Below are 26,617 nucleotides of genomic sequence, written 5' to 3' on the forward strand. Positions count from 1 at the left end.
TTGCAGTTCTCCTATTTATAGAGACAGTATCCTCGCATTTGGGGCTCCCAGGTATTTATATATTGAGGATTACTGCAACCAAAAAGTCTGTTTAGAGCGCTCCAATGCAGTTTTGGCCTCCAGCACTGGCTGACAACAGACCGCAATTGGAAGGGATAAGGTAGGGCTGTGACTTTTAGATGCTGAGTGTATATATCCTATATTTAAGGCCCCCCAAGTCAGGGCCTAGGAGGTGCAGACTTTGACCCTTGAGACCATTTTTTGATACCCTGTAAAATTGTATTCGATAATATCTTGTTTGACAGGAATATTTATTAACAATATCCCTCAAGAAATCTATGAAGATAAATTATTTCCACTTTTTTCAGGCTGCTGGAACATTGTATGAGCTTTGCTTCATAGATTGTTGTAGACTGGTGCCAGAGAGTCTGAGGTTGGGTGGGATCACTGATTAAAGCGGAGGTCCACCAAATTTTATTTTTTTTAAAGTCAGAAGCTACAAATACTGCAGCTGCTGACTTTTAAAATAAGGACACTTACCTGTCCAGGGTGCCCGCGATGTCGGCACTCGAGGCCAACCCGTCCCTCGGTCCTCGGATGCTGCCGCCATCTTTGGTTGCAGCTTCACTTCCTGGTTCCCTGCTGTGCATGCGCAAGTCGTGCTGTGCAATCTGAATGACCTCTGCTGTCTCTGGGACCCATGTGTCACCCAGCAGGGAAGTGACGTAGACCCCTGTGGGGGTCTATGCCTGGGAGTGGGTACAAATACCTGTATTATACAGGTATCTGCACCCCCTCTACCCCTGAAAGGTGCCAATTGTGTCACCGGAGGGGGAGGGTTCCGAAAAGCAGAAGTTCCCTTTTTGTGTGGACCTCCGCTTTAATCAAAGCATTGTTTGGGTGGGCAGTGACATAAGTCACCTAGGCTTGTCTTGCCTAGTTAATTAGATCACTTTTAGCTGTTTGCTGTTCCTTAGATGTGCTAATGAGACTACTGTTTACATTTTGCATTGTTAGGGTAATGTGATCAGGCTCTTAAGGCCTAAGGCTCCTAAGCTCCTAAGGTTGTTCTTTAGATGTGCTAATGAGACTACTGTTTACAGTTTGCATTGTTAGGGTAATGTGATCAGGCTCTTACCTGATCTTGTGTGCTATATATTCTGTGTGAATTTATAATAAAGTGAGTTCCAGTTTGCACCTAAGCTGGTGTCATCTAGTTCTTGGGTGCTCAGCTACAAAACGCTGTTCCTGGTTCCAGGGTGGAGGAAGCTGTATCTTGACAGAGGAACCCAAGCTGGGTGAAGGATGGTCTGTCACATATAGTTACTGTTTTCCTGTTAATCTGATATTCTTTAACCGCTTGCCGACAGCCTCACGTCGATATACGTCGGCAAAAGGGCACGTACAGGCAGATTAACCTACAGATGCTCACCCACCGCGGCCTCCGTGAGCGTGATCACGGGTCCCGTGGACTCAATGACCACGGGGATACCGGAGAGGAAGAAGGGAAATGCTGATTTACATATTAACCGCTTGCCTAGTAATAGGACACCGATCACAGCTCCCTGTAATCAGGAGCGGTGATTAGTATTGTGTCACACATAGCCCTTCCCCCCCACAGTTAGAATCACTCCTTGGACACACTTAACCCCTACAGTGCCCCCTAGTGGTTAACCCCTTCACTGCCAGTCACATTTACACAGTAATCAATGCATTTTTACTTGCACCGATCGCTGTATAAATGTGAATGTTCCTAAAATAGCGCCAAAACTGTCTGATGTGTCCGTCATAATGTCGGAGTCACAATAAAAATTGCTGATCACCACCATTACTAGTGAAAAAAAAAATATTAATAAAAATGCCATAAAACTGTCCGCTATTTTGTAGAGGCTATAACTTTTGCACAAACCAATCAATCGATAATTGCCAAAAATATGTAGAATATGTATCGGTCTAAACTGAGGGAAAAAAAAATTATATATTTTTTGGGCATATTAATTATAGCAAAAAGTAAAAAATAATGCGTTTTTTTAAAAATTGTCACTCTTTTTTTGTTTATAGCGCAAAAAATAAAAACCGCAGAGGTGATCAAATGCCACCAAAAGAAAGTTCTATTTGTGGGAAAAATAGGACATCAACTTTGTTTGGGAGCCAAGTCGCACGACCACGCAATTGTCAGTTAAAGCGACGCAGTGCCGAATTGCAAAAAACACTCTGGTCTTTTGCCAGCCAAATGATCCGGGGCTTAAGTGGTTAATGGTTCCATGCTATAATAAAGTCTATTTATACCACATTGTTATTTTTTTTAATAATGTGATAGTATATAAAATTCCCACCTGCTGCCAACGTCTTCCCAAATTCAGGGTCACTGGTCACACAGCCCACCTTATTGCACAGCGTTACAGTAAAGACGTATTCCATATAAGGCTCCAGCCCCGATGCTTCATAAAAAAATTCATCACTCTCAGCAACATAGATCACCTGGAGAAAGACAAATGTGTATATTTAGAATTGCCTGATACCAACATATAAAATGGAACATCTATTCTAAGTCAAGTTTAAAGAGAATCTGTCATTTGTTCATTCAAGGAAATGGACAGGTTTTCTTGCCAAGCCACGCCCTTCACTCACTAATGCCGCGTACACACGATCTGAATTCTGGGCAGAAAAAGACCGATGAGAGTTTTTCATCGGAAAATGCGACCGTGTGTATGCTCCATCGGAATTTAGCTGTCCGAATTTCCGCCAGCCAAAAATTTATAGCATGTTCTCAATTTTTCAGACGGAAAAACTTTCTATCGGTAATTCCGATCATGTGTATGCAATTCCGACACGCCAAAAATCACGCAGGCTCAGATTCAACTACGAGACAGAAGCTATTGGCTACTGGCTATTGAACTTCCTTTTTCTAGTCACGTTGTACGTGTTGTACGTCACTGCGTTATAAACGATCGGAATTTAATGTGACCGTGTGTAGGCAAGACAGCTTGAGCCGAATTCCGTCGGAATTCCTTCGGGAAAAACATCAGAGCTTTTTCCGACGAGAATTCCGATCGTGTGTACACGGCATAACACTTATGTTTGCTGTTCTCACTTCCTGCTCCATGTGTCTGTTGGAGCTCTTGGAAATACCTTGTACTTCCAGGCATGGAGGAGCATGTGACCGTCTCCCCTTCGTGCCAGGGTGCACTGGGCCTGGGCGCCCAATCACCAGGCCAAACACTATGACATGGAGGAGAGGAGAAGGTCTTTAACCTTGTGTAAGTTCCACCACACCGACCTGGAGCTCAGATAGAGATTAGAGTCTCTAAAGCCACGTACACACGGGCGGATTGTATGGCCTACTTAGTCCGTCATACAACCCGACGGACAGTCCGTCATACTTTCGAATGAACAGACTTGACCACACACACCACTTTTTGAGCGGACTAATACGGCGTACTAAGTCCGCCATACTATCCGCCCTACTTTTGAAATGAACGGACTCGCCCACACACGCGGAGGAAAGTCCGCTCATTTCGAGCGCGTCTCCAGGTAGGCGGGGCCTGCGAAGGAGACGTCGCTGGCCCCGCCGCCTGGTATGGACTTAAAGGGGAACCCCAACGCCGAAAAAAATCGGCGTGGGGGTCCCCCCCAAGTCCACAACAGACCCTTGTCCGAGCACGCTACCCGGCCGGCCAGGAAAGGGGGGCGAGCGAGCGAGCGCCCCCCCTCCTAAACCGTACCAGGCCGCATGCCCTCAACATGGGGGGTGCCTTGGGGAAGGGGGGCCGCGCGGCCCCCCCACCCCAAAGCACCTTGTCCCCATGTTGATGAGGACAAGGGCCTCTTCCCGACAACCCTGGCCGTTGTTTGTCGAGGTCTGCGGGCGGGGGGCTTATCGGAATCCGGGAGCCCCCTTTAATAAAGGGGCCCCCGGATACCGGCCCCCCCACCCTATGTGAATGAGTATGGGGTACAATGTACCCCTACCCATTCACCTGTAAAATAAAAGTACAAAAAAAAACACAACACACGAGATAAAATACTTTATTGCACAGCTCCGGGGGTCTTCCGTCTTCGGGGGTCTTCTCACCAGACTCCTCCGCTATCTTCTTGTAGCTCTTTTGCTAGCGGAGGAGTCCGGCTTTCTTCCTCGCCGCCGGCCTCTTCTCCCGACTTCGGGGGTCTTGTCCCCCTCTTCGGTTCTTCTGCCGGGCCACCGCGCCTTCTTATAGCTCTTTTACAGGCGGTGGCCCGGTCTTCTGTCGCCGCCGCCGCCGCCGCCGCCTTCCGTTCTTCTTCTTCTTCTTCTCCAGGAGATGTTGCCTCGACGATCTCTCCGGCCGGAATGCCAGGGACGCACTGCGCGGCCACTTATATAGGGACAAGGGGCGGTGTCACATGGCTTTATGTCACATGGGTTGGTCACATGGGTTGATGTCACATGGGGACTATGACATCGTAAGGGGGCGGGGTCACCATGTGACACCAACCCATGTGACATAAAGCCATGTGACACCGCTCCATTGTCCCTATATAAGTGGCCGCGCAGTGCGTCCCTGGCATTCCGGCCGGAGAGATCGTCGAGGCAACATCTCCTGGAGAAGAAGAAGAAGAAGAAGAAGAACGGAAGGCGGCGGCGGTGACAGAAGACCGGGCCACCGCCTGTAAAAGAGCTATAAGAAGGCGTGGTGGCCCGGCAGAAGAACCGAAGAGGGGGACAAGACCCCCGAAGTAGGGAGAAGAGGCCAGCGGCGAGGAAGAAAGCCGGACTCCTCCGCTAGCAAAAGAGCTACAAGAAGATAGCGGAGGAGTCCGGCGAGAAGACCCCCGAAGACGGAAGACCCCCGGAGCTGTGCAATAAAGTATTTTATCTCGTGTGTTGTGTTTTTTTTTGTACTTTTATTTTACAGGTGAATGGGTAGGGGTACATTGTACCTCATACTCATTCACATAGGGTGGGGGACCGGTATCCGGGGGCCTTATTAAAGGGGGCTCCCGGATTCCGATAAGCCCCCCACCCGCAGACCCCGACAACCAACGGCCAGGGTTGTCGGGAAGAGGCCCTTGTCCTCATCAACATGGGGACAAGGTGCTTTGGGGTGGGGGGGGCGCGCGGCCCCCCCTTCCCCAAGGCACCCCCCCATGTTGAGGGCACGCGGCCTGGTACGGCTCAGGAGGGGGGGCGCTCGCTCGCCCCCCTTTCCTGGCCGTCCGGGTAGCGTGCTCGGACAAGGGTCTGTTTGTGGACTTGGGGGGGCCCCCACGTCGATTTTTTTCGGCATTGGGGTTCCCCTTTAAGTCCATACCAGGCGGCGGGGCCAGCGGCGTCTCCTTCACGGGCCCCCGCCTACCTGGATACCCACTCGAAATGAGCGGACTTTTCTCCGAGCGGGAAAAGTCCGCTCATTTCAAAAGTACGGCGGACTGGCATACACACGGGCGGATTGTCTGCCGAAAGTAGGCCATACAGTCCGCCCGTGTGTACGCGGCATAATTCTGCTCACACCGACAGAGCAGAGGTGGAGTACAGAGAAGGTAAGTATCGGTGAATGAAATCTATAACAACAATATTGCGCAAATGGAAAGAAGAAAAGAAAAATATATAAGCGATCGGCTGCTGACACGCTAAAATTAGGGACCCTTTTAGCTGAGAGTATCGGTGAATGGAAAGGGAATCTTTTCAAGACAACCTATCACTTTGCCCGGAATGATTCACATCAATGCATTGTGGTAACATGTGACAAAATGCATGTTAGGTGTTAGTGTTAGGGTTACGTAAAAGAGTTAGTTATGGGGACACAGGAAGACTTAGGGGCATATTTATAAGGCAGTCAGTCTGACATCTACCAAACATTCAGCACAGATGCAGGTGTTGTAAATTACAGTGATTGATTCCCCATTAGTGAATGTTTGGTGAAATTCACATTCACTGCTTTAATAAAATAACCCTTAAGGTTGTGGTTAGCATGACCCATTCAAGTGAATAGGGGTGGTCTGCAAGCACTGCGCATCAGTTTGGAATGCACACGGTATTGGCACGCTAGTGTGATGATCAAAGGGTTAAAGCAAGTGGTGAGGAGGTGATACAATGCCTCCCTACCCCCTGTCAAATGTTACGGTTACTGGAAGAGTTAGTGTTAGGGTTGTAGGAAAGGTACAGTACGTGTAAGGTGTTAGTGTTAGGGTTGTAGTACGGGTTAGTATAAGGCAGGGGTGCCCAACCAGTGGCTCGTGGAGCCCTCTGATGTGGCCCGCAACCTCCTTCTGTGGGATGGCAGATTGGCAAGCCCAGATCATGGGTTGCCGACCCGCCATCCCAGAGCATCTGTGTTGTTAATGAAGCCGGTAAAACAATCGGCTGTGGAGCAAAGCTGTATAAACTGATGCTTCCTGTATAGTGCTGGCTCCTGCCACAGGCGGAGTGATACCAATTGCACTCTGCCGGGGGCAGCAACAGCAGGCAATACCTGAATGGAAGACTGTTATTAAAGGTCAGTTTATTACTAAAATTGCAGTGTATATATGGGCATATCTACGCAGTGGTTACTGGGCTGCTTTCAAACTGATCTGCAGGTGCAGTGCACCTTCAGGTTACCTGCACTGAGGCATAGACTTCTGTTATTACCTGTGGGTTTGGTGAGCTTTCAGAAAGCGCATCACACCTGTAGGATATAATAGAAGTCTATAGTAAAGTGTAGCTAACCCGCAGGAAAGACACAGGTGCACTGTGCTTCATTAGTGTGAAAGGCTCCTTTCACAAAATCGGTCCGACCCAATTGAACCCTCACCTCTATGAAAGGGCAGATGTAAACAGATTTGTGTCCATTTACACCTGCCTGCCTCCAATCTGATTTGGTAAAAAAAAACAGAAGGGATCAATCCCCTTCTGTCTGGGTGGATCAGATCAGAAGACCCATAGAGTAGAGTGGGCTGTGTCCACGGACCTATCATCCGCCTGCTCTTTCATTGTGGCCCACGACCAGTTACCAAGTCGCTTAAGTGGCCCTCGCTCTTCAAAAGGTTGGGCACCCCTTGTATAAGTGGTTAGTGTTAGGGTTGTAGGACAGGTAAGTAAGGGGTCAGTGTTAGGGTTGTAGGAAGGGTAAGTGTAAGGGGTCAGTGTTGGGGTTGTAGGAAGGGCAAGTGTAAGGGGTTAGTGTTTCTGTTGTAAGAAGGGTAAGTGTAAGGGGTTAGTGTTAGGGTTATAGGAAGGGTAAGTTTAAGGGGTTAGTGTTACTGTTGTAGGAAGAGTAAGTGTAAGGGGTTAGTGTTAGGGTTGTAGGAAGGGCAAGTGTAAGAGTTTAGTGTTAGGGTTGTCGGATGGGTATGTTTAAGGGGTTAGTGTTAGAGTTACAGAAAGGGTGTTGGGGCTACAGAAAGGATCAGTGGAGGGTCAGTGTTAGGGTGACAGAAATGGTTAGTGTTAGGGTCAACGTTACAGGGAGGGTTAGTGATATATGGAAAGCTAGTGAGAGGGTTAGTGTTATGCCGCGTACACACGACCGGACTGTCCGGCAGACTAGGTCCGACGGTCTTCCCGACGAACTTTCAGCCGAGTTCCGACTGACTTTCTGAACAAATGAACTTGGCCACACACGAACGGACTAAGTCTGTTCGAAAGTCTGTTCGTTTTGAACATGATGGCGTAAACGGGACTAAACAAGGAATAGCCAGTAGCCAATAGCTGCCTTTGCATCGTATTTCGTCCATCAGACTAGCACACAGACGAATGGTTTTCCAGATTTTTAGTCCGTCGGAATTGAGTCCATCGGATAGATTTGAAACATGTTCTACTTCTAGGTCCGTCTGGTTTTTTTTTTAACGAAAAAATGATCGGACTAGCCCACACACGATAGTATTGTCCGACGGACTGATCCCGTCGGGCCTAGTCTGCCGGAAAGTCCGGTTGTGTGTACGCGGCATTAGGGTTACAGGAAGGGTAGGCTAGTGGGCTGAGGGCTAGTGTTAGCATTACAGAGAGGGTTACTGTTAGGGATACCTAGAAGATCACTGTAAGACCCCATGGGTCACATGCACATGGCCGATTACATGCAGCCTGTGGATTCCAATGGCAAGAATCAGCAGATTCCTACAGCTGGAATGATCAGGGTATAGCAGCTGCCCTTCAGCCTATTTAAAACAATGACAGGCTGACAGCGGCCGCTGCCTGTTCACATGTAGCTGCACACAGAGTGGATAGCTAAAGTTATGGATGAATGTCAGATGCATCCAGACTCAGACATCTGTCCTTAACAACGGGTAATTGCTCTGTGTGCAGCTATATGTCAACAGCGATGGCTGCTGTCAGCCTGTCATTTGTTTAAATAGGCTAAGTGGCTGCTGCTATTCCCATGCCCCAATCATTCCAACCTCAAAAATCGACTAGCAGAGCTTTACTGTCTTTTTTGTGGTACTTTTCGGGGTGCTGTTAACCCCTGCTAGCGACCAAATACAGGGATAAAAGCGCCCGCAAAGTGCCGCTGCCGAGGCGCTTCGACGGTGCTGCCCATTGATTTTAATGGGCAGGGGTGCTTTAAGAGAGGTGTATTCATGGCTCCTAAAGCGCTGCAAAGAAGCTGCTTGCAGGACTTTTTTTTTACATCCTGCCAGTGCAGCACCCCAGTGTAAAACTCTTTTTTCAGCCGCCTTACATGTTTGATGGGAGCTTTTTGTTGGAAATTCTGACCGTTTGTAGGCTCCATCGGACATTTTCCATCGGAATTTCCGACAAAACAAAATTTGAGATCTGGATCTCAAATTTACCGACAACAAAATCCGTTGTCGGAAATTCTGATCGCGTGCACACAATTCCGACACACAGTTCTACGCATGCTCGGAATCAAGCAGAAGAGCCGCACTGGCTATTGAACTTCAATTTTCACGGCTCATTGTACGTCGTACTTGACGTTTTCTGACAACATTGTGTGACCGTGTGTATGCAAGACAAGTTTGAGCCAACATCTGTCGGAAAAAATACCATGGATTTTGTTGTCAGAATGTGCGATTGTGTGTACGCGGCATAAGAGATGATTAGTATCTGGATACAAGGAATTTTAGTATTAGGGTTACAAGGGATTTTAGTATGAGGGTTATAAGGAAGGTTAATGTGAGAAGGAGCTCAGGGCAGGGAATTGCTCTCAAAGCTGGAAGCTTTTCTTCAGAATCTCTCCTTTGCAAAACGTTTGACTTTATGTATTATTTGAAAAGCTGTTTTTCTTTTCAACAGCACTCACTGATCCTCCAGCCATAACCATATCTCTTCAGCCCATAATCTGGCCTGAAATCGTCTTTTCAGTCTTTGATCCGGCGCTGCTTTCACCTGTACTCTGTCAGGACACACGCTGCTTTCCTATATACTGGAGGAAAGCTCCGTTCTGTAATATTTCTGCACCCCGTCCCCTTATACTTCTAGATGGTAATCTTGAATAGATTTGGTTCTCTCCTATTTTTCCCTTGTATGATAAAATTCACTGTATGTACTTGTTAAGGTGTTTATCTGGGCATCCTTTTAATAGAGATATTAAACTCCAAAGCAAATATTTATTATATATATATGTGATGGCTGCATTTGTTTTCTTTTTTAGGCTGTCTTTCCTTTATTTTCACCTGGTGTTCCTAAATTAGTTGTTTTTGCAAGAGAACAAGCTCACCTGTAAATGTTGCAGTTAGAAGATTGAAACAAACCTACACACTGACAGAGGTGATTACAATGATTTGGAGTTTGCCTTCAATTTGTTGGTATATCTAAATCTGCTAGTCCATCTACCACTCTCCTCCACCCAAATTCTGTGGTCTAATGCTAGGTTCACATCTATGCAGTTGATGCAGTTTTCTGATGCATTTTGTGTTTTAGAACATGCAATTTTTATGCATTTTTGCATGTAGTTTTCATGTGTTTTGCATTTTGTTTCTCTTTAACAAACTGTGAATAACCGGTTGTTCCCCGCTGACAGCTGAATGTAAAAAAAAGAATTGCCAGGACTTGGGGGCCCCCTTGTTAAAGGGGGATTCCAGACTCTGATAAACCCCCTTCCCGCAGACCCCCAACAACCTTGGCCATCAATATTGGGACAAGGTGTTTTGGGGGGCAGAGCCCCCCTGCCCATGGCACCCCCCATGTTGAGGGAGTGTGGCCTGGTATGGTTCAGGAGGGGGGTGATGCTCACTCATCTCCTCCCTTTCCTGTCCCGCTGGGTTGCATGATCCGATAAGGGTCTATTATGAATTTTGGGAGGGAGCCCATGCCATTTTTTTTTTAAAGTCCCTGATCCTTTCCAAAAACGCAGCGGCTTAAAAACGCATAGATGTGAGCATGTATCATTGGAAACTATGTTAAATGAACTGTGGTGCATTTCTGCAAAATGCAAAACGCACAAAAAATGCATAGGTGCGAACCCAGCCTAAAGGTGCCCATGTGCTCCTTCAACCAGAGTGGGGGAACTCTAATACAGGGGGTGGGTTACTTGCCAAATCACCAGGTGAAAACAGAAAGGAAAATAGAAATCTAATGCAGCCACCCCATCTAATGATTGGTAAGTTGCAACATATTAAATTTTTGGTTTTGGGTTTAAAGATTATGTAAACCCAACATTTCATATTCCATATGTGTGCCTGCTGTACCAAATACTTGTATGTACTGTATCCTGTTCTCTTTGTATTGCTTCCTTTGTGTAAAATATATGGTGTTCCTACTAGGCATGAGAGCGCAGCATGGTCAGTGTTCTGGTTGTGCTGGGAACTCAGACTGCCATCCTTCAATGATCAGACTTCCTGACATGCCACAAACAATTGGTAATACACTATGCCGTGAATTCTGCAGCGCCTGCAAGGTCCCCCTGCTCAAGAAACACATGTGAACATCTGAATGATTCAGAGAAGAACTGGGTGAAAGTGTCGTGGTCAGATGAGAGCAAAATTGAGCTCTTTGGCATCAACACAACTTGCCGTGTTTGGAGGAGGAGGAATGCTGCCTATGGCCCCAAGAACATCATCCCCACCATCAAACATGGAGGTGAAAACATTATGCTTTGGAGGTGTTTTCTATTAAGGGGACAGGAAACGTCACCGCATTAAAGGGACGATGGGCCATGTACTGTCAAATCTTGTGAGAGAACCTCCTTCCCTCAGCCAGGGCATTGAAAATGGGTCGTGGATGGGTATTCCAGCATGACAATGACCCAAAACACACGGCCAAGGCAACAAAGGAGTAGCTCAAAAAGAAAAGAAGCACATTAAAGTCCTGGAGTGGCCTAGCTAGTCTCCAGACCTTAATCCCATAGAAAAAATGTAGAGGGAGCTGAAGGTTCGAGTTACCAAGCGTCAGCCTTAAAGTGGTTGTAAACGCTTTACAACCACTTTTTGCTACAGGTAAGCCTATAATAAGACTTACTTGTAGTTACCCTGGATATCTCCTAAACCTGCTTAATTTAGGAGATATCCCCTGTATCTACATGTGTCGACATCATCAACACATGCGTACTGTTAGACTGTGCCATTACCGGTGGCTCCCGTGTACATGTGACGTCATGGCGTCATCGCGGCTCCGGCCAATCACAGCGCCGAAGCCCGCGATGCCCGAAAGTAACTCCGGGAGCGATGTTGCTGGCTGGAGCGGTGAACGAGGACTGCTACTGGGGCTTCGATCTAAGGTGAGTAATACATAATGAGCTAGTATGCTATGTATTCTAGCTCATTATGCTTTTGTCTTGCAGGTTTTTGTTTTTGTTTGTTTTGTTCATGGGTTACTTAAAGAGTTGGAGAGGATCTACAAAGAGGAGTGGGACAAAATCCCTCCTGAGATGTGTGCAAACCTGGTGGCCAACTACACGAAACGTCTGACCTCTGTGATTGCCAACAAGGGTCTTGCCACCAAGTATTAAGTCATGTTTTGCGAAGGGGTCAAATACTTTATTTCACTCATTAAAATGCAAACCAATTTATAACTTTTTTGAAATGTGTTCTTCTAGATATTTTTGTTGTTATTTTGTCTCTCACTGTTACAATAAACCTACCATTAAAATTATAGACTGATCATTTCTTTGTCAGTGGGCAAATGTACAAAATCAGCCGGGGATCAAATACTTTTTTCCCTCACTGTACACACACCTTAAAGAGGAGCTGCACCTAAAAAAAAAATATTAAAAGCCAGCAGCTACTAATATTGCAGCTGCTGACTTTTAATAATATCACACTTACCTGTCCCAGGTTCCAGCGATGTCGGCAGCAGATGACGAGCGATCGCTCGTCTCGCTGCAGCCACCGCCGCCATCCTATGTCAGGGAATCGGGAAGTGAAGCATGAGGGCTTCACTGCCCAGTTCCCTACTGCACATGCGTGAGTCGCGCTGCGCTGGTTCCCCGCTGTGTCTCTGGGAACTGTGTGTTTCCCAGAACACAACGGGGGGGGGGGGGGGACGGAGCGATGCGGGGGTCTGCGGCGGTCTGGCCGGAAGTGGGTGCAGTTACCTGGATTATCCAGGTAACTGCACCCCCCTCCCCCCCGAAAGGTGCCGATTGTGGCACCGGAGGGGGGGAGGGATAATACTAGCGGAACTTCCCCTTTAGGGTGAAGAACCGCTTTAATACTGTTTTAACTTTTGTTTTTAGCACTTATAATTAGTAAAATGTATAATGAGACAGAGAATGTTGGGGTTATGATAATTCAGAATAATAACGTGAGATGAAGGAGCAATGCAAAATCTTTAGCCCAAACTGTGATCTTGTTCAATATGTTAGGATCGACCTCTTTATTTTGTATAATGTAGAACTTTGCTCATTGCAGTAAACATGGTCTTACCTCCGATGAAGCTCTTCCCACATCTAATGCATCTACCAAGTTGGACAGCAGGTTAACTGTATAGCCAGTGACTTTCCCTCTGGTTACATCATTAGAAGGTCTCTCCCATGATACGTTTATAGAGTGTGATGACAGGGGAACCACAGTTGGGGGTACCATGAAAATAGGCTCTGAAAATACAATGCTTCAGTAGGTAAAAAAACAAACTCAAAAATGTCATATAATGTAAGACGTTCAAAGCAATTTATAAGACCAGCATAGACAGAGATCTGACCTGATCACAGATCTCCAATGTATCAGCTGATCTGCCGAAGCAGTCTGCTAATTTGGTTTTTCAAGTCTCTGGTAACATAATTTAAAGTAGAACTCCAGCATAAATAAGATAAAAATGACTAGCCCATTAAGGAGAAGAAAAAAGAATGCAGCTTTTCTTAGAACATTCAATTTCAATCCAAATATCTACCCAGCATTTCCACTTTTTTGTCACAGTTTTTCGTCCCTCAGCCAGGTGGCCAGCGTTAATGAACCCACTTTCTGAGCAGAAAGTGTCCCAGTCCCACCATAGCCTGTGACTGGACAGTGATGGGAGAAGCAGCACAGTGAATAGCTCATCCCTCTGTCACTCTCCTTTCTCCTATTAGTATGCCTCTTGTCAGCACATGAACTAATTGACTCCTGTTGCTGCTTCTTCCTCTCACACTCCAGCTCTGCTGTGCAGGGACTGAAAAAGGCTGGTACAAGGTCAGATTCAGATACATTCACTGCTTGCTTTAAAAAACAGGGGTCGTGGTGACATCAGACGTTTGCCGACGAAACGTGTTGTGAGGGATTTCTGGGACATGTCACTTTTGCCATTTGGAATGCAGGTGGTACGCAAACGGGTGTTTCCACTTTCATTTTGTTGCCGAAAATGCTCTTGAAGTGTAAGTGCATTTTTTATCCTTTTTCAATCAATTTAAATTTACTACACCATGAGAGGCTCTTTCTCTCTCTTCCTCTATATGTTAGCCATATGTAGACTTTGTTTAAATGCGCAGGAGCGCCACATTGTTGTCTCTGGGTGCCCACCTCCCTGTGCATTCGGGTTCCTGGATGGATATGAGTGGAGTACTGACTGCAGTGCCGCTGACTGTAGCGGCGCATGTGCACAGGGGCTTCTTCCCTGCCGGAAAGAGATCTCCCACGCACATGCGATGTCGCGGCTCCGGCCACGCACAGCGCTGGAGCCGCGATACCCGGAAGACACGCCGAGGGAACCTGGAAGACACTCCCTTGGCGTGGTTCGGGCGAGATGTCGGGGCCTCGTTCTAAGGCAAGTATTTCATAATTAGCTAGTATGCGGTGCATACTAGCTCATTATGACTTTTCCCTTGCAGGTCAGAAAAAAAAAACACGTCAGCGAGTTTACTACCATTTTAAGGATTGATAGAGCGCTGTTTAACTTCCTGTAATGGGGGTCATGAGGTTCTGGTGAGTGAGCTGCATATCCATGTTTTGGTGGAGAAGAATGCACAATTATTCACTTGGTGTTAAATCATCACTTTTGCTTAGATTTATAGTTTGGACTTTTCTGTATTTGTATAACATTATGGACATTATTTATTTTTTGTTTCATACATTTTTCACATTATTTATGGTTATGTATGTTGAATGGGGAGAGAATTGCACATTCACATTTTTTGGTGAAAAAGAAAGCACAGATAATTTTTGCTGCCACATTTGTTTTTATTTTTTATGTATGATAATTTTTGTATGATTTATGTGGAAACACTATTTATGGGGTAGTAAGAGAGCAGTTAATAATTTACTTAATCTTTCTATATCTAGGCTATCTAGTCCTATAACGAGCAGCTCTCAACACAATACACATGTACAAGTGCATCTCGTAAAATTTGAATATCAACAAAAAGTTAATTTATTTCTGTAATTAAATTAAAAAAGTGAAACGCATATATTATATAGATTCATTACATTCATTATTATATACATTCATTATTATATAGATTCAGTGATATGTTTCAAGCATTTTTTTTCTTTTAATTTTGTTGTCTATGGCTTACAACTAGTGAGAACCCAAAATTCAGTATCTCGGAAAATTAGAATATTGTGAAAGTTCAAATTCACTTCGCCGTGGGGCAAATTGGGATACATATTTCCAATTTGATCAAGTCTGTTTTTAGTAGGTTCATCCAAGAAATTATCTGTGCCCTCTTCCATAGATAATGTTATAACCTGCAGAGGGTATAACACAACACCATTAGTCTATAAGAACAGCGCCATACCTACCATAACATTCTCTTCTCAATAATATAGACTCATGGATTTGCACTCTAACAAGCTAAATAAGTCAAAACACCTGCAAAGGTTTCCCGAGTTGAATAGAAGGAAAAGTGTGGTAGAAAAAGGTGCACAAGCAACTGGGATAACCACAGGCTTGAGAGGATTGTGAAGCAAAAGCCATTCGAGACTTTGGGTGAGATTCACAAGAAATGGACTATGGCTGGTGTCAGGGCTTCATGAGCCACCGCACACAGACGTATCCAGAACATGGGCTACAACTGTCGCATTCCTTGTGCCAAGCCACTTCTGAACCAGAGACCTGTGCTAAGGAGAAAAAGGACTGGTCTTTTGCTCAGTAGACCAAAGTCCTCTTTTTGGATGAAAGTACATTTTTAATTTACAGTCATACCCCACTTTTAAGTACACAATGGGGTTTATTTACTAAAGCTGGAAAGTGCAAAATCAGGCTCACTTCTGCATAGAAACCAATCAGTTTCCAGGTTTTATTACCAAAGCTTAATTGAACAAGCCAAGGTTAGAAGCTCATTGGTTTCTATGCAGAAGTGAGCCTGATTTTGCACTTTCCAGCTTTAGTAAATAAATCCCATTGTGTACTTAAAAGGGGGGTATGCCTGTAATTTTTAAATCAAGTTCCCAGAGTCTAGAGGAAGAGTGGAGAGACACAGAATCTAAGTTGCATGAGGTCCAGTGGGAAGTTTCCACAGTCCGTGATGATTTGGAGAGCCATGTCATCTGCAGATGTTGGTCCACTGTGTTTTATCAAGTCCAAAGTCAGCGCAGCCCCCCGACCAGGAAATTCTAGAGCACTTCATGCTTTCCTCTAATGACCAGCTTAACGGAGATGCTGATTTCATTTTCGAGCAGGACTTGGCACCTGCCCACACTGCCAAAAGTACCAATACCCGGTTTAATGATCAAGGTATCACTGTGCTTGATTGGCCAACAAACTCGCCTTACCTAAATCCCATAAAGAATCTGTGGGATATCGTCAAGAGGAAGATGAGAGACACAAGACCCAAAAATGCAGATGAGCTGAAGATTGCTATCAAAACAACCTGGGCATCCATAACACCTCAGCAGTGCCATAGGCTCATCACCACCATGCAAGTATTGAGTGCATACTATACTGTACATGGATATACCTACCATCTAAACCTAATTAACGATTGCCTTGCAGTAATGCATGGCAATGTGCAATACAAGTGTCATTCATTCTAAAGCACCATGCCAATGGACGCCAATGGACGGTCATGGCAGTTTAGTACAGCAAGTGATAAGGTACTAATGTGCCTTGTGTAATGGTATATGTCTCTTCTTTGTTGTGTTATAGTGTGTTAGGCAGCCCATTGATGCCCAACACAATAAACATTAATGCATGTTAAAGCGGAGGTCCACCCTAAAGTGGACATTCCGCTCATTGGAATCCTCCCCCCCCTCCGGCGCCACAATTGGCACCTTTCAGGGGGGTGCAGGTACCTGTACAGTACAGGTATCTGCACCCACTTCCGGGATAGCTCTCTGCGGAAAGGGGCGTAGATTATGCCCCTTTCCGAAAGTCCCCCGCTGCCTGCTGGGAAACACACAGATCCCAGAGGCAGCGGGTCCATCCTTATTGTGCAGAGCGACTCGCGCATGCGCAGTAGGGAACCGGGAAATGAAGCCGAAAGGCTCCACTTCCTGATTCCCATACCCAAGATGGCGGCGGCAGCACCCGAGAGACGATCGAGAGATCGGCTTCGGGTGCCGACATCGCGGGCGCGCTGGACAGGTAAGTGTCACTATTTTAAAAGTCAGCAGCTGCAGTATTTGTAGCTGCTGGCTTTTAAAAAAACAAAAAACGCGGACTCCTGGCGGACTCCCGGCGGACTCCCACTTTAATGCATGTGTGCTAACATACCGCAATGATGTACCTAAATTATGTAATAATGATTACAGAGCTACATTGATTTGTGTATGTTATATCTGGTTAGAGTCTTGTTGTAAATGGAAAGTCAACTTGCACGTATACAAAAAACACACAACCCCCTGAATGGACCAAATCAAACTGTTTCCTAAAGTGGTTGTAAACCTCAGAAATGAAAAATAAACAAAGCATATAACTTTAGAATGTTTACTCTACCTCCATCCAAAGCACCTACTGTAGTGTGGTTCCCTCTGCTATCTGCATCACTACTGGCAGTATATGACAACACCAGAGAATCCCAGGGAACACCCTCAGCCCCCTCTAGCATACAGCAGGTTATTGTCTCAGAGGTGCATGTTTCCCTATGATGGGTGTATCCATTCCCTCCACTCAGGTCTCAGGTTACAATCAGCTCTCCTCTCTGTGTGCATGTGTGCATCACAGATGTGCATGTTTCCCTATGATCTGAGTAGAGGGGGGGGGGTTATCCATTCCCTCCACTCAGGTCTCAGGTTACACTCAGCTCTCCTCTCTGTCTTCTGCAGTGTATGGTATCGGGTCCCAGCCCTCTTCTTCTGCTGTGTAAAATGTGTACTTTATGAGTCTTTGGAGGAGAGAGGGCAGATAAACAGGTGCGACTTATATAGGAGGATTTGTTTAATCTCTGGGTAGCACTGAGAATATACCCAGCATACCCATTATTAGCACAGAGGCCAACGTCTAAGCACAGTTCCATGCACACTGACAACACAGGCTCAATCTAGGAGATGTCTTTTTAGAATTTATTGCTGAAGAACTTGAACATCAGTGGGGTTCAGGGTCAAACTTCATAGTATAAAATTCCTACGGAAGCCGCATCATTTAACCACTTTTTGCCCCCTTAATGACCAGGCTTTTTTTTGTGATACGGCACTGCTTTACTTTACTTTTTGCTATAATAAATATCCCCCCAAAAAATATAAAAAACACATTTCTTTCTCAGTTTAGGCCAATATGTATTCTTCTACATGTTTTTGGTAAAAAAATCACAATAAGCATATATTGATTGGTTTGCGCAAAAGTTTTTTTTTTTTACAGGTAATGGCAGTGATCAGTGATTTTTTGTGGGACTGTGACATTGTGGTGGACAGATCGCACACTTTGGACACTTTTTTGGGACCATTGACATTTATACAGAGTACAGAGCTAAAAATAGCCACTGATTACTGTATAAATATCATTGGCAGGGAATGGGTTAACACAAGAGGGCGATCAAGGGGTTAAATGTGTGTCCTAGGGATTGATTCTAACTGTGGGGGGATGGGACTGCCTGGAGGAGGAGACCAATTGCTGTTCATACTTAGTATGAACAACAGATCTGTCTCCTCTCTCTTGACAGAACAGAGATCTGTCTGTTTACATTAACAGATCTCTGTTCTGTCTCTCTTAGGAGCGATTGCTGGTACTTGGCGGACATCACGGCTGCAGGGCACGTGCATTGGCTCCATCATCGCACTGCGGGCCCCCTAGTGGTCTTAAAGTGGCTGACATACAGCTACGGGGAGCTAACCTGCCACAGTATAACTGTGGCGGCTGGTCCTGAAGTGGGTAAAGTCTCAAATCAGGTCTTACTCACAGTGTCCCAGGAGCTGTCTGAAACTCAGCATCCACAGGTAGATCCTCAGTGAGGGAGATAAAATATCCTTGCCCAAACCAGGACTTCCGGACAGTGCCCTCCTGCGAAAGTCCATTAGCACTCTCCTCCACGCCTTCAGACCAGCTGAGGCCCAGACTAATCTCTTGTCTTAGAAGCTCTCTCCTAGGGACAGCAGCTCCAGGAGAACTGGAGCCCTGTCTGAGAGAATGGAACACTCTGGAAAGGCTTCCCAAACATTTATCATTTCCCCGGCCACCTCGTGGATGGCTCCTTCTAGGGATTGGCTGGAGTATGATACATATTCATACTGGCCATATGACTTCCCTTGCCCTATATTCTGGAAGCTTCTTCCAGAAGCAGGAAAGAGAAATCAAACACCCAGCCTGGGAACCCTGACCAGACAAAAACAATCTACTCTTGCTCCACTGACTACAGTGAAGCCCAAAATGAAATTTAGCCTAGCAGCCTAAGATTGGACATTCTAAGGTTAGAAGAGTTCTAATATTTCTTGGCCAACACCAGCAGTTCACTGCATGCTTTTACTTTGGGCTGCCCATTCATTTCTTACTACATTTAAAGGTATAACCCAAACTAATGCTCAAACATTTTGGGAAAAAAATATTTAGAAATTCTTACCAGACTCTTCTGTTTTAAGTGTTACCCATACGGAGGCAACACTGCCAGCCATATTAGTGGTGACAAGACAGAACTCATATTCTGTGTTTGGCTCCAGGTTAGTGATTATGGTACTGGTAACTGGTGGTTGCAACACATTCTCATTTTCAGATTCCACCAATGGCTGAGGGTTCAGCCACCCGCTGGCATGGAAGACACGCCTCTCCACAGTCTGGTGTATGCGCCTCATGTATAGTTCATGCCTTATTATAACGCCTATAGAAAAGATAGAGATTTATTTAGTTGCACAAAAGGTACATAGCTATGAGGTCTCATTATAAAGAACTATGCATTTATAGAACTAAAAAGTATGATATGTGTATGCGTGCCAGTATTGTTACTTGCACCACATTCATAATATATGGATTATAAAGATAATAAAACTAATTCTACACATACAGACAAAAAATCCCTGTGGGACTTTTTAGGAGCAAAAAAATCATAAATTCAATGTGATCACTGTTACAAAACAACATTTTAATTAAAGGGGTTGTAAAGGTTCGCGTTTTTTCACCTTAATGCATTGTTTCATTTATTAGTGTGATTCAGACTTTAAAGGGGCAGCCATCACACGCATTTACATAGGTTGGCGCCTTTTATATTTTTGAAATAATCAGTATATTATGCCATACTATAGCTACCGGAAATGACAGACACATTGTTTATACATCAAAATACGATTGTATATGTAGTTGTCTATATATTTCCGGTATTCAGGCCTGAATAAAACATATATTTTATATAAAACATTTGTGTGGTCTCCCATATTGAGCCTAAAATGTCCGCTCCTATAGACGGTGTTTAAATAACTTCAGCCCGCAATCTCTTTTTCCATAGTGGCTGTATTTGGTTTTTTTTTGGCCCTTTTCCCTCTATTTTCACCTGGTGATCTGGCCAGTAACACACCTCCTGTATTGGAGCCCTCTCACTCTGGATGAAGGAGCACAGAGACATCTTTGGACAGCAACATTGTCAGTCTGTGATCAGGGTGGGGCCGGCAAAGGGCCGCATCTGACCCCCGGGCTGCAGTTTTGAGACCATTAGTATAAAGGAAACAAAAGTCCCAAAAAAAAAAATGCAGCTATCACATCTAAAAAATGATAATCTGCAAAATAATAAATGTTAGTATTTGGATTTAAGGCTACATGTATACCGCTGCTGACGTTTAGGAGCAGATAGGTGTTTTTTTCAGCTGCCCCTGAACTCTCCTCTATTATCTTATCAGTACATGTACACAGGGTCATTTATAGTCATTCCTAGGCAGTTGATTTTAGAAGCATTTTTTGCAAAGGCAAAAAAAAAAACCTTCGGGACAGATGTTCAGAGGAATTTGAAGTGGCAAACATCTGTAACATCTTGTAAACATGTGTAAACGTGGTAACTCGTGTTTAGCTGCGTTTTGTTTACAGGCGTTTTTCATTTTTTGACTAGTTGAAAAAAAAGTGGCTAAACGTGACAAAATGGACATTTTTAAATGTTGGTTACTCTCTATCAAGTTAAATCATTCAGGCGAGGTTGTAAAACGTCCCGTGTATATTAAGCCTAAGGCCCCTTTCACACTGACGTCCCTTTCAGGCCCGCCTGTCAGTTTTTCAGGCGGACCTGAACGGGTGCTCCATAGAGCTCTATGGAGCGTCGGATGTCAGCGGTGACATGTCCGCTGACATCCGACCCGCTCCGATCCGAAAAAGTGTAACGGAGAAAAAAGCTATTTTTCCATCCGTCTGCGGATCGGATCGGGTGACGACGGACACTGCAGTCCGTCGTCATCCGATCTCCCATAGGGGAGAGCGGCGCTGTGACAGGTCTGTCCCTGCGCAGTGTGCAGAGACGGACCTGTCATCTCCCTGCTCAGCGGGGATCGACGGAGTGATCCCCGCTGAGCAAACGGATATCCACGGGGCGGATCAGAACTGATCCGCCCCGTGTGAAAGGACCCTAAGGCCTCATGCACACTGGACGTTTTTGGACATTTTACAGCAGCTGTTTTAGCTTCAGACCTTTTTTTCTATAGTCAATAAACTCCCCATCATGTTATCCTATGTGTCCATGCACACATTGGGGGTTATTTACTAAAGGCAACTCCACTTTGCACTACAAGTGCACTTCACGTGCACTTGGAAGTGCAGTCGCTGTAGATCTGAAGGGGACATGCAAGGAAAAGAAAAAAACAAATTTTTGCTTGTACATGATTGGATGAGAAAATCAGCAGACCTTCCCCTCATTTCAGAGCCTCCCCTCCGATCTGCAGCTATCTGCAGCGACTGCACTTCCAAGTGTACTTTCAAGTGTACTTGCAGTGCAAAGTGGATTTGCCTTTAGTAATAAACCCCATAGGCTCTTATCAGCAGTTTTTGGCTGGGGTGTTTTTTGGCTTTAGAAAAACCCCAGAACTAGTGGGTTCTGAGAGGAGTTTTTCAGCTGTTTTCTGCTGTAAAAACGCTCTAATGTCAAAAAACACTGATAAACACCGATAAATGCTCAAAAAAGTGTCTCACCAGCATTTTTTGACATTTTTGATTAATTGAAAAAACAAAACAATCCTGGGTTCACACTAGTGCGATGCGGGAACCATTGCGATTCCAGCGCCGGTTCCCGCATCGCTCCTCTTCCACAGACAGTTCACACTGCCTTGTGCAAACCGTTTCGGGTGTTATTAACAACGTTAATGATACCCCCAGTTTAGTTCACAGATCGCAGTGCGGACTGTGAACTTGCACAGGAATCTAACTGCATAGGTGAGAACACCCATGCAATTTGATTCTAGTGCGGGGAAAAACAAGTCCCTGCACTATTTTCTGTGTGAATCCAATGCGGGTTCATTCAACTGTATGGCCGAACTCGCATTGCTCAGAGATCGCATGTGATCGGCATCTGCAGTACGATTGGGAATCACATGCAATCTCTGAGATTACGCTAGTGTGAACTCAGGCTTAAATTAAAAAAAACAAAAAAAACACTAACGCCGGAAAACTGCTAAAAAACACTAATAAACGCTAAAAAAGCTGACATGGAAAACCCGGGAAAATCGCGAAAAAACACTAATAAATGCAAAAAAAACTATTGTAAAAACGTTTTTATAACATTATTTTAACATCTAGTGTGCATGAGACTAATGCCGTGTACACACGATTGGAAATTTGACCCGCAAAAGACCGATGAGAGCTTTTCATCGGAAAATGCTACTGTGTGTATCTCCATCGGAATTTTGCTGGCCGAATTTCCGCCATCAAAAGATTGAGAGTAGGTTCTCAATTTTTCCAATGGAAAACGTTTTGATCGGAAATCCCAATCGTCTGTAGCAATTCTGACGTGCAAAATTCCCACGCATGCTCTGAAACAATTTGACGCATGCTCGGAAGCATGGAACGTAATTTTCTCAGCTTGTTGTAGTGTTGTACGTCACTGAGTTCTTGACGGTCGAAATTTCAGCAAACTTTTGTGTGACCATGTATATGCAAGCCAAGTTTGAGCAGAATTCCAACGGAAAAACCATCATAGCTTTTTCCATCGAGAATTCCGATCGTGTGTACGGGGCATAATAGTGCTTTAATATGTATGAATATAATTGTAGATCTCCACCTTCTCTGCAGTGGGCCGATCGCATTACCAAGAGGATAGATTTTGGGGATTTTTTTAGGGCTATGGAAATTAAAGATTAATTCCTCGATTAATCGATTCATTTTTTTGATCGATCAAAATTCTTTTGATCGGTACTCACCTCTCTGCCGGCTTCTTCAGAGACTTCCGTCGGAGATCCAGTGACGTCACAGACATCAACATCACTGGACTCCTCCCCCCTTCCCCAAGTGCCTCCATCTGCTAACGAAGGGAAGGGGGGAGGATTCCAGTAACGTCGGAGTTCTGATTGAATGTAACACGTACGGGGGAGGAGCTATGCATGACGTCACTTGCTGCTGCCCTACAGAACTAACATGATTGTTGGCTTTACATGCTGTGTTTTTATCATCTTTATGTGAGTAGTTTGTGTTTCAACACAAAAATTAAATCTTATACTTCAGCGGTGAGCACTTAGATCTTTTCTTTCTACCCATGACCTGGCGTCCTTGCTGAGATCTAAGGAGACATGAGAGAAGTTTATGGTCCGATACCCGCTTGCATGACCACCTGTTTGCACAGGAGTCCATGCCATAAGGTGAGAGTGATTAGTTAGACCGGAGGTGGAGGGATTGTCACGCTACTGTGGAAAAAAAATTACTTACGTCAGTGCTACAGTTTGAATTTAAAACGTATTTTGTGTGAACTGTGAGGTTAAGTCATGGATTGTGGAAACTAAGTAGTGTCGGGTGATTGTATATAGTGTATACCACATTTACCACTGACTGATGCAGAGATGCAATGCAAGGAGATCAGCTTAAAGTAGTTGGATCTGTATGTGCGTTATAATTAATCGAAATTAGCCGATTAATCGATTTAAAAAAAATTGATTAATCAAACTCAAAAAATGTTAATCAGTAACAGCCCTAGAATTTTTATACACTGACTAGCATTGCTGTTTCCTGAAAAAAAAAGAAATTACATTTGTTTAATTATAGCATGGTTAGAAGGATATAATTGGGTACACATTGAAACTCAAAGGTTTAATGATATTAAATTGTAAAAAAACTGACATATCAATTATATATTTTATGATAATTTTATATTGTTTTTCCTTAGCCACTTGAGCTTCTACACCTGTATGAAGCACATACATTTTAACATTTTTGCTTTGATATATACTGTATGGGCCGGTTACCACTGCAGGCGCGGCGAGGCGTCTCCGACTTGCCTCGCCGCGACCTGCGGCGACCTCAGCGGCGACTTGCAGATGACTTCTGTATAGAAGTCAATGCAAGTCGCCCCCGAAGTCGCCCAGAAGTAGTACAGGAACCTTTTTTCTGAGTCGGAGCGACTCGAGTCGCTCCTCTCAGAACGGTTCCATTGTACAGAACGGGGGCGACTTGCGGGAGCAAGGCGAGGCGAGTCGTGTCGCCTCGCATCGCCCGCTGTGTGAACCGGCCCTAAGGGTTTATGTATGCCAAATACATTTAAAACATACAGTATAATGTAAAAGATTTTTCTAATTTGACCAATGTCAGTTGTAAAACAGCTAGTGTCTTGGAATAATTTAAAAGTGCAAATTAAATTCTGTGTCCCTTTTATAATGAAACTAACATTATATTATTGGTGCAAAGGTGAAGTTATTTACAAACAAAATAAAAGCTATCATGTATATTTGTAGCTCCCTCATTATCTCCTCCTATGCTCACCTCCAAGACTTTTATAAAGTCTCTCCCATTCTTTGGAATTCCCGACCCAAATCTATCTGGCTATCTTCTACTCTGTTTTTTATCCATGAAAACTAATTTCTTCAGGGAAGGTTATCCCACCGCTACCAGAAAAACAAACTTTTCTCTTTCTCCAGCAACTTATTGCCACACAGTTAACTTTTATATTATTTGCCTTAGATTGTAAACTCTCACAATTTAGGAGCCTCCTAACCCTCTTGATTTTTATTGTATTGTTACTATGCTGCCTCCCTTTTTTGTGTAAACCACAGTTGTTGGTGCACTATGGATCCAATATAATCATTTTTTTGTGACTCTACAGAATGAAATAAACAAAATGACAATAGAAGAAATGTTTACTATAATTGGTTAAAAAAATATCAGTAAAATAGATGACCATCATGGTCATTCTACCTGATTTTATTCCATAACTGGAGAGCCCACCCGGTGGGTGGGGGGGGTGGGGGGGTCCTGGCTCTACTCCAACCCGACCTCTCTCATTTCTTCTTTCTTTTCTTTTTCCTCTTCTCTTCTTCTCTCCCTATTCGTATCTGTTTGTCCTTCTGGACTCTCCACTATGCTTCTCCTTGTTCACTTACTCGAAGCCCATGCCCGATCACTATTACCCTCTATGCTGGGGAGTTTCCCCAGTCCCCTACCTACTAAAGGGCACAGACCCATCTATAGAAGCTCACCTCAGAATTGTGTTTTTTTGGGGGGGCTTATATCTTTTTATTTGCATGTTTTAGTTTTGACACACAAAACCAAAATACAACAAAAATAACTAAAAAATAACCAAAGAGAAAAAAATAAGACCCCAATCCATCCACGCAGGGGCCAAATGAAGCAGACCTAGGTTCTAGGTGCATTTGGTGTTGTGTTACCCACATGCCGTTTCTGTTGGAGGTTTCACCCCATGCCTTCTTTGTCCTTTTGACGAGCCTAAACACTCTTTAATCTCTTCCTTAGGTACTACCTAAGAACTTTAATGCTATTCTATCAATATGTATAATTTCTAACTGAGATTGGTTCTTTGTTGAATGACATGTTGTATGTTATGTCCCATTGTTGTACAAAAACATGTTTGCTTGACAATGTGAGTTAATTTTGTATATTTAATAAAAACTTATTGCAACAACTGAAAAAAAATCTGTAAAAAATGATACCAAAGAGGTGTTTAGGAGGAAGGAGTTAATAACAATTGCATAAACTTGACAAAGGGTCAACATTTTATACAATTGCCAACTTCCAACCTTGTGGTAACAGTTTGGTAAAGGCCCCTTTTTTCGGAACCAGAAAAGCTGTGACCTTGTGCACAAAGACAGCTCCATGGTTTAATGAATTTGGAGTGGAGGAACTTGAATAGTTCTGACTTCGACCATATTAGATACCATTGGGATGAACTAAAAACTCCAACTGTGAGTCAGGTTTTCTCATCCAACATCAGTTCCTGATTTTACAAATGCCCTCTGAACACGCAATCCCAGGGACACACTCCAAAATCTTAGGGACAATCTTCCCAGAAGAGCGGAGGCTGTTATAGGCACAAATGAGGGTTCAACTTCATATTAAAGAGGAGTTTCAGGCTCCTTCAGAAAAAGATTTAAAGTACCTGTCAAAATCAGGTACCCGCTCCTCCCTCCTCACCAAAAAGTGCCAAATGTGGCAGTGGGGAAAGGAGAGTGCAAACAAATGGACCTTTCCCTTCTGGGTAGATTTTTGGAATATAGGACAGGTGCCCACAAATGTTTTCCTATATAGGTTACAATGATTGTACACCTCTGGAATGAAAAATTAACAAAGCATATGCTTCTATAGTGTGTACTTGCCTCTATACAGATATCTAGTGTGAATTATGTCTCTTCTCGGATTCTTCTGCTGTCTGCATGAGTTACTTTGGCCACTTCTGACAGCCTATGCCCACACCAGACCATCCTGATGGTTAGCTCCCCCCAGCACACAGCAGGTAAATGACAGTCTCAGCTGTACATGCTTCCCTCTGAGACTGTGCAGAGGGTGGTGTGTCCATTCCCT

General features: G+C 44.5%; 1 protein-coding gene across 1 annotated transcript in view; it reads right to left on the reverse strand.

Annotated features, from left to right (window-relative positions):
* The window catches only part of USH2A (usherin), a 437,205-nt gene that overhangs the window by 75,414 nt on the left and 335,174 nt on the right, over positions 1 to 26,617 (reverse strand). The window contains exons 18-20 of the mRNA XM_077485085.1: positions 19,257 to 19,511; positions 12,781 to 12,950; positions 2,337 to 2,481 (exon numbers count right to left, since the gene is read on the reverse strand). Coding sequence (XP_077341211.1) covers positions 2,337 to 2,481; positions 12,781 to 12,950; positions 19,257 to 19,511 — 570 coding nt within the window. The remainder of the gene's footprint in view (positions 1 to 2,336; positions 2,482 to 12,780; positions 12,951 to 19,256; positions 19,512 to 26,617) is intronic.

Source organism: Lithobates pipiens, unplaced genomic scaffold (assembly GCF_037356315.1).
Source record: "Lithobates pipiens isolate NorthernLeopardFrog02 unplaced genomic scaffold, aLitPip1_a1.2 Scaffold_18, whole genome shotgun sequence".
In the NCBI taxonomy this organism is placed as follows: Eukaryota; Metazoa; Chordata; class Amphibia; order Anura; family Ranidae; genus Lithobates; species Lithobates pipiens.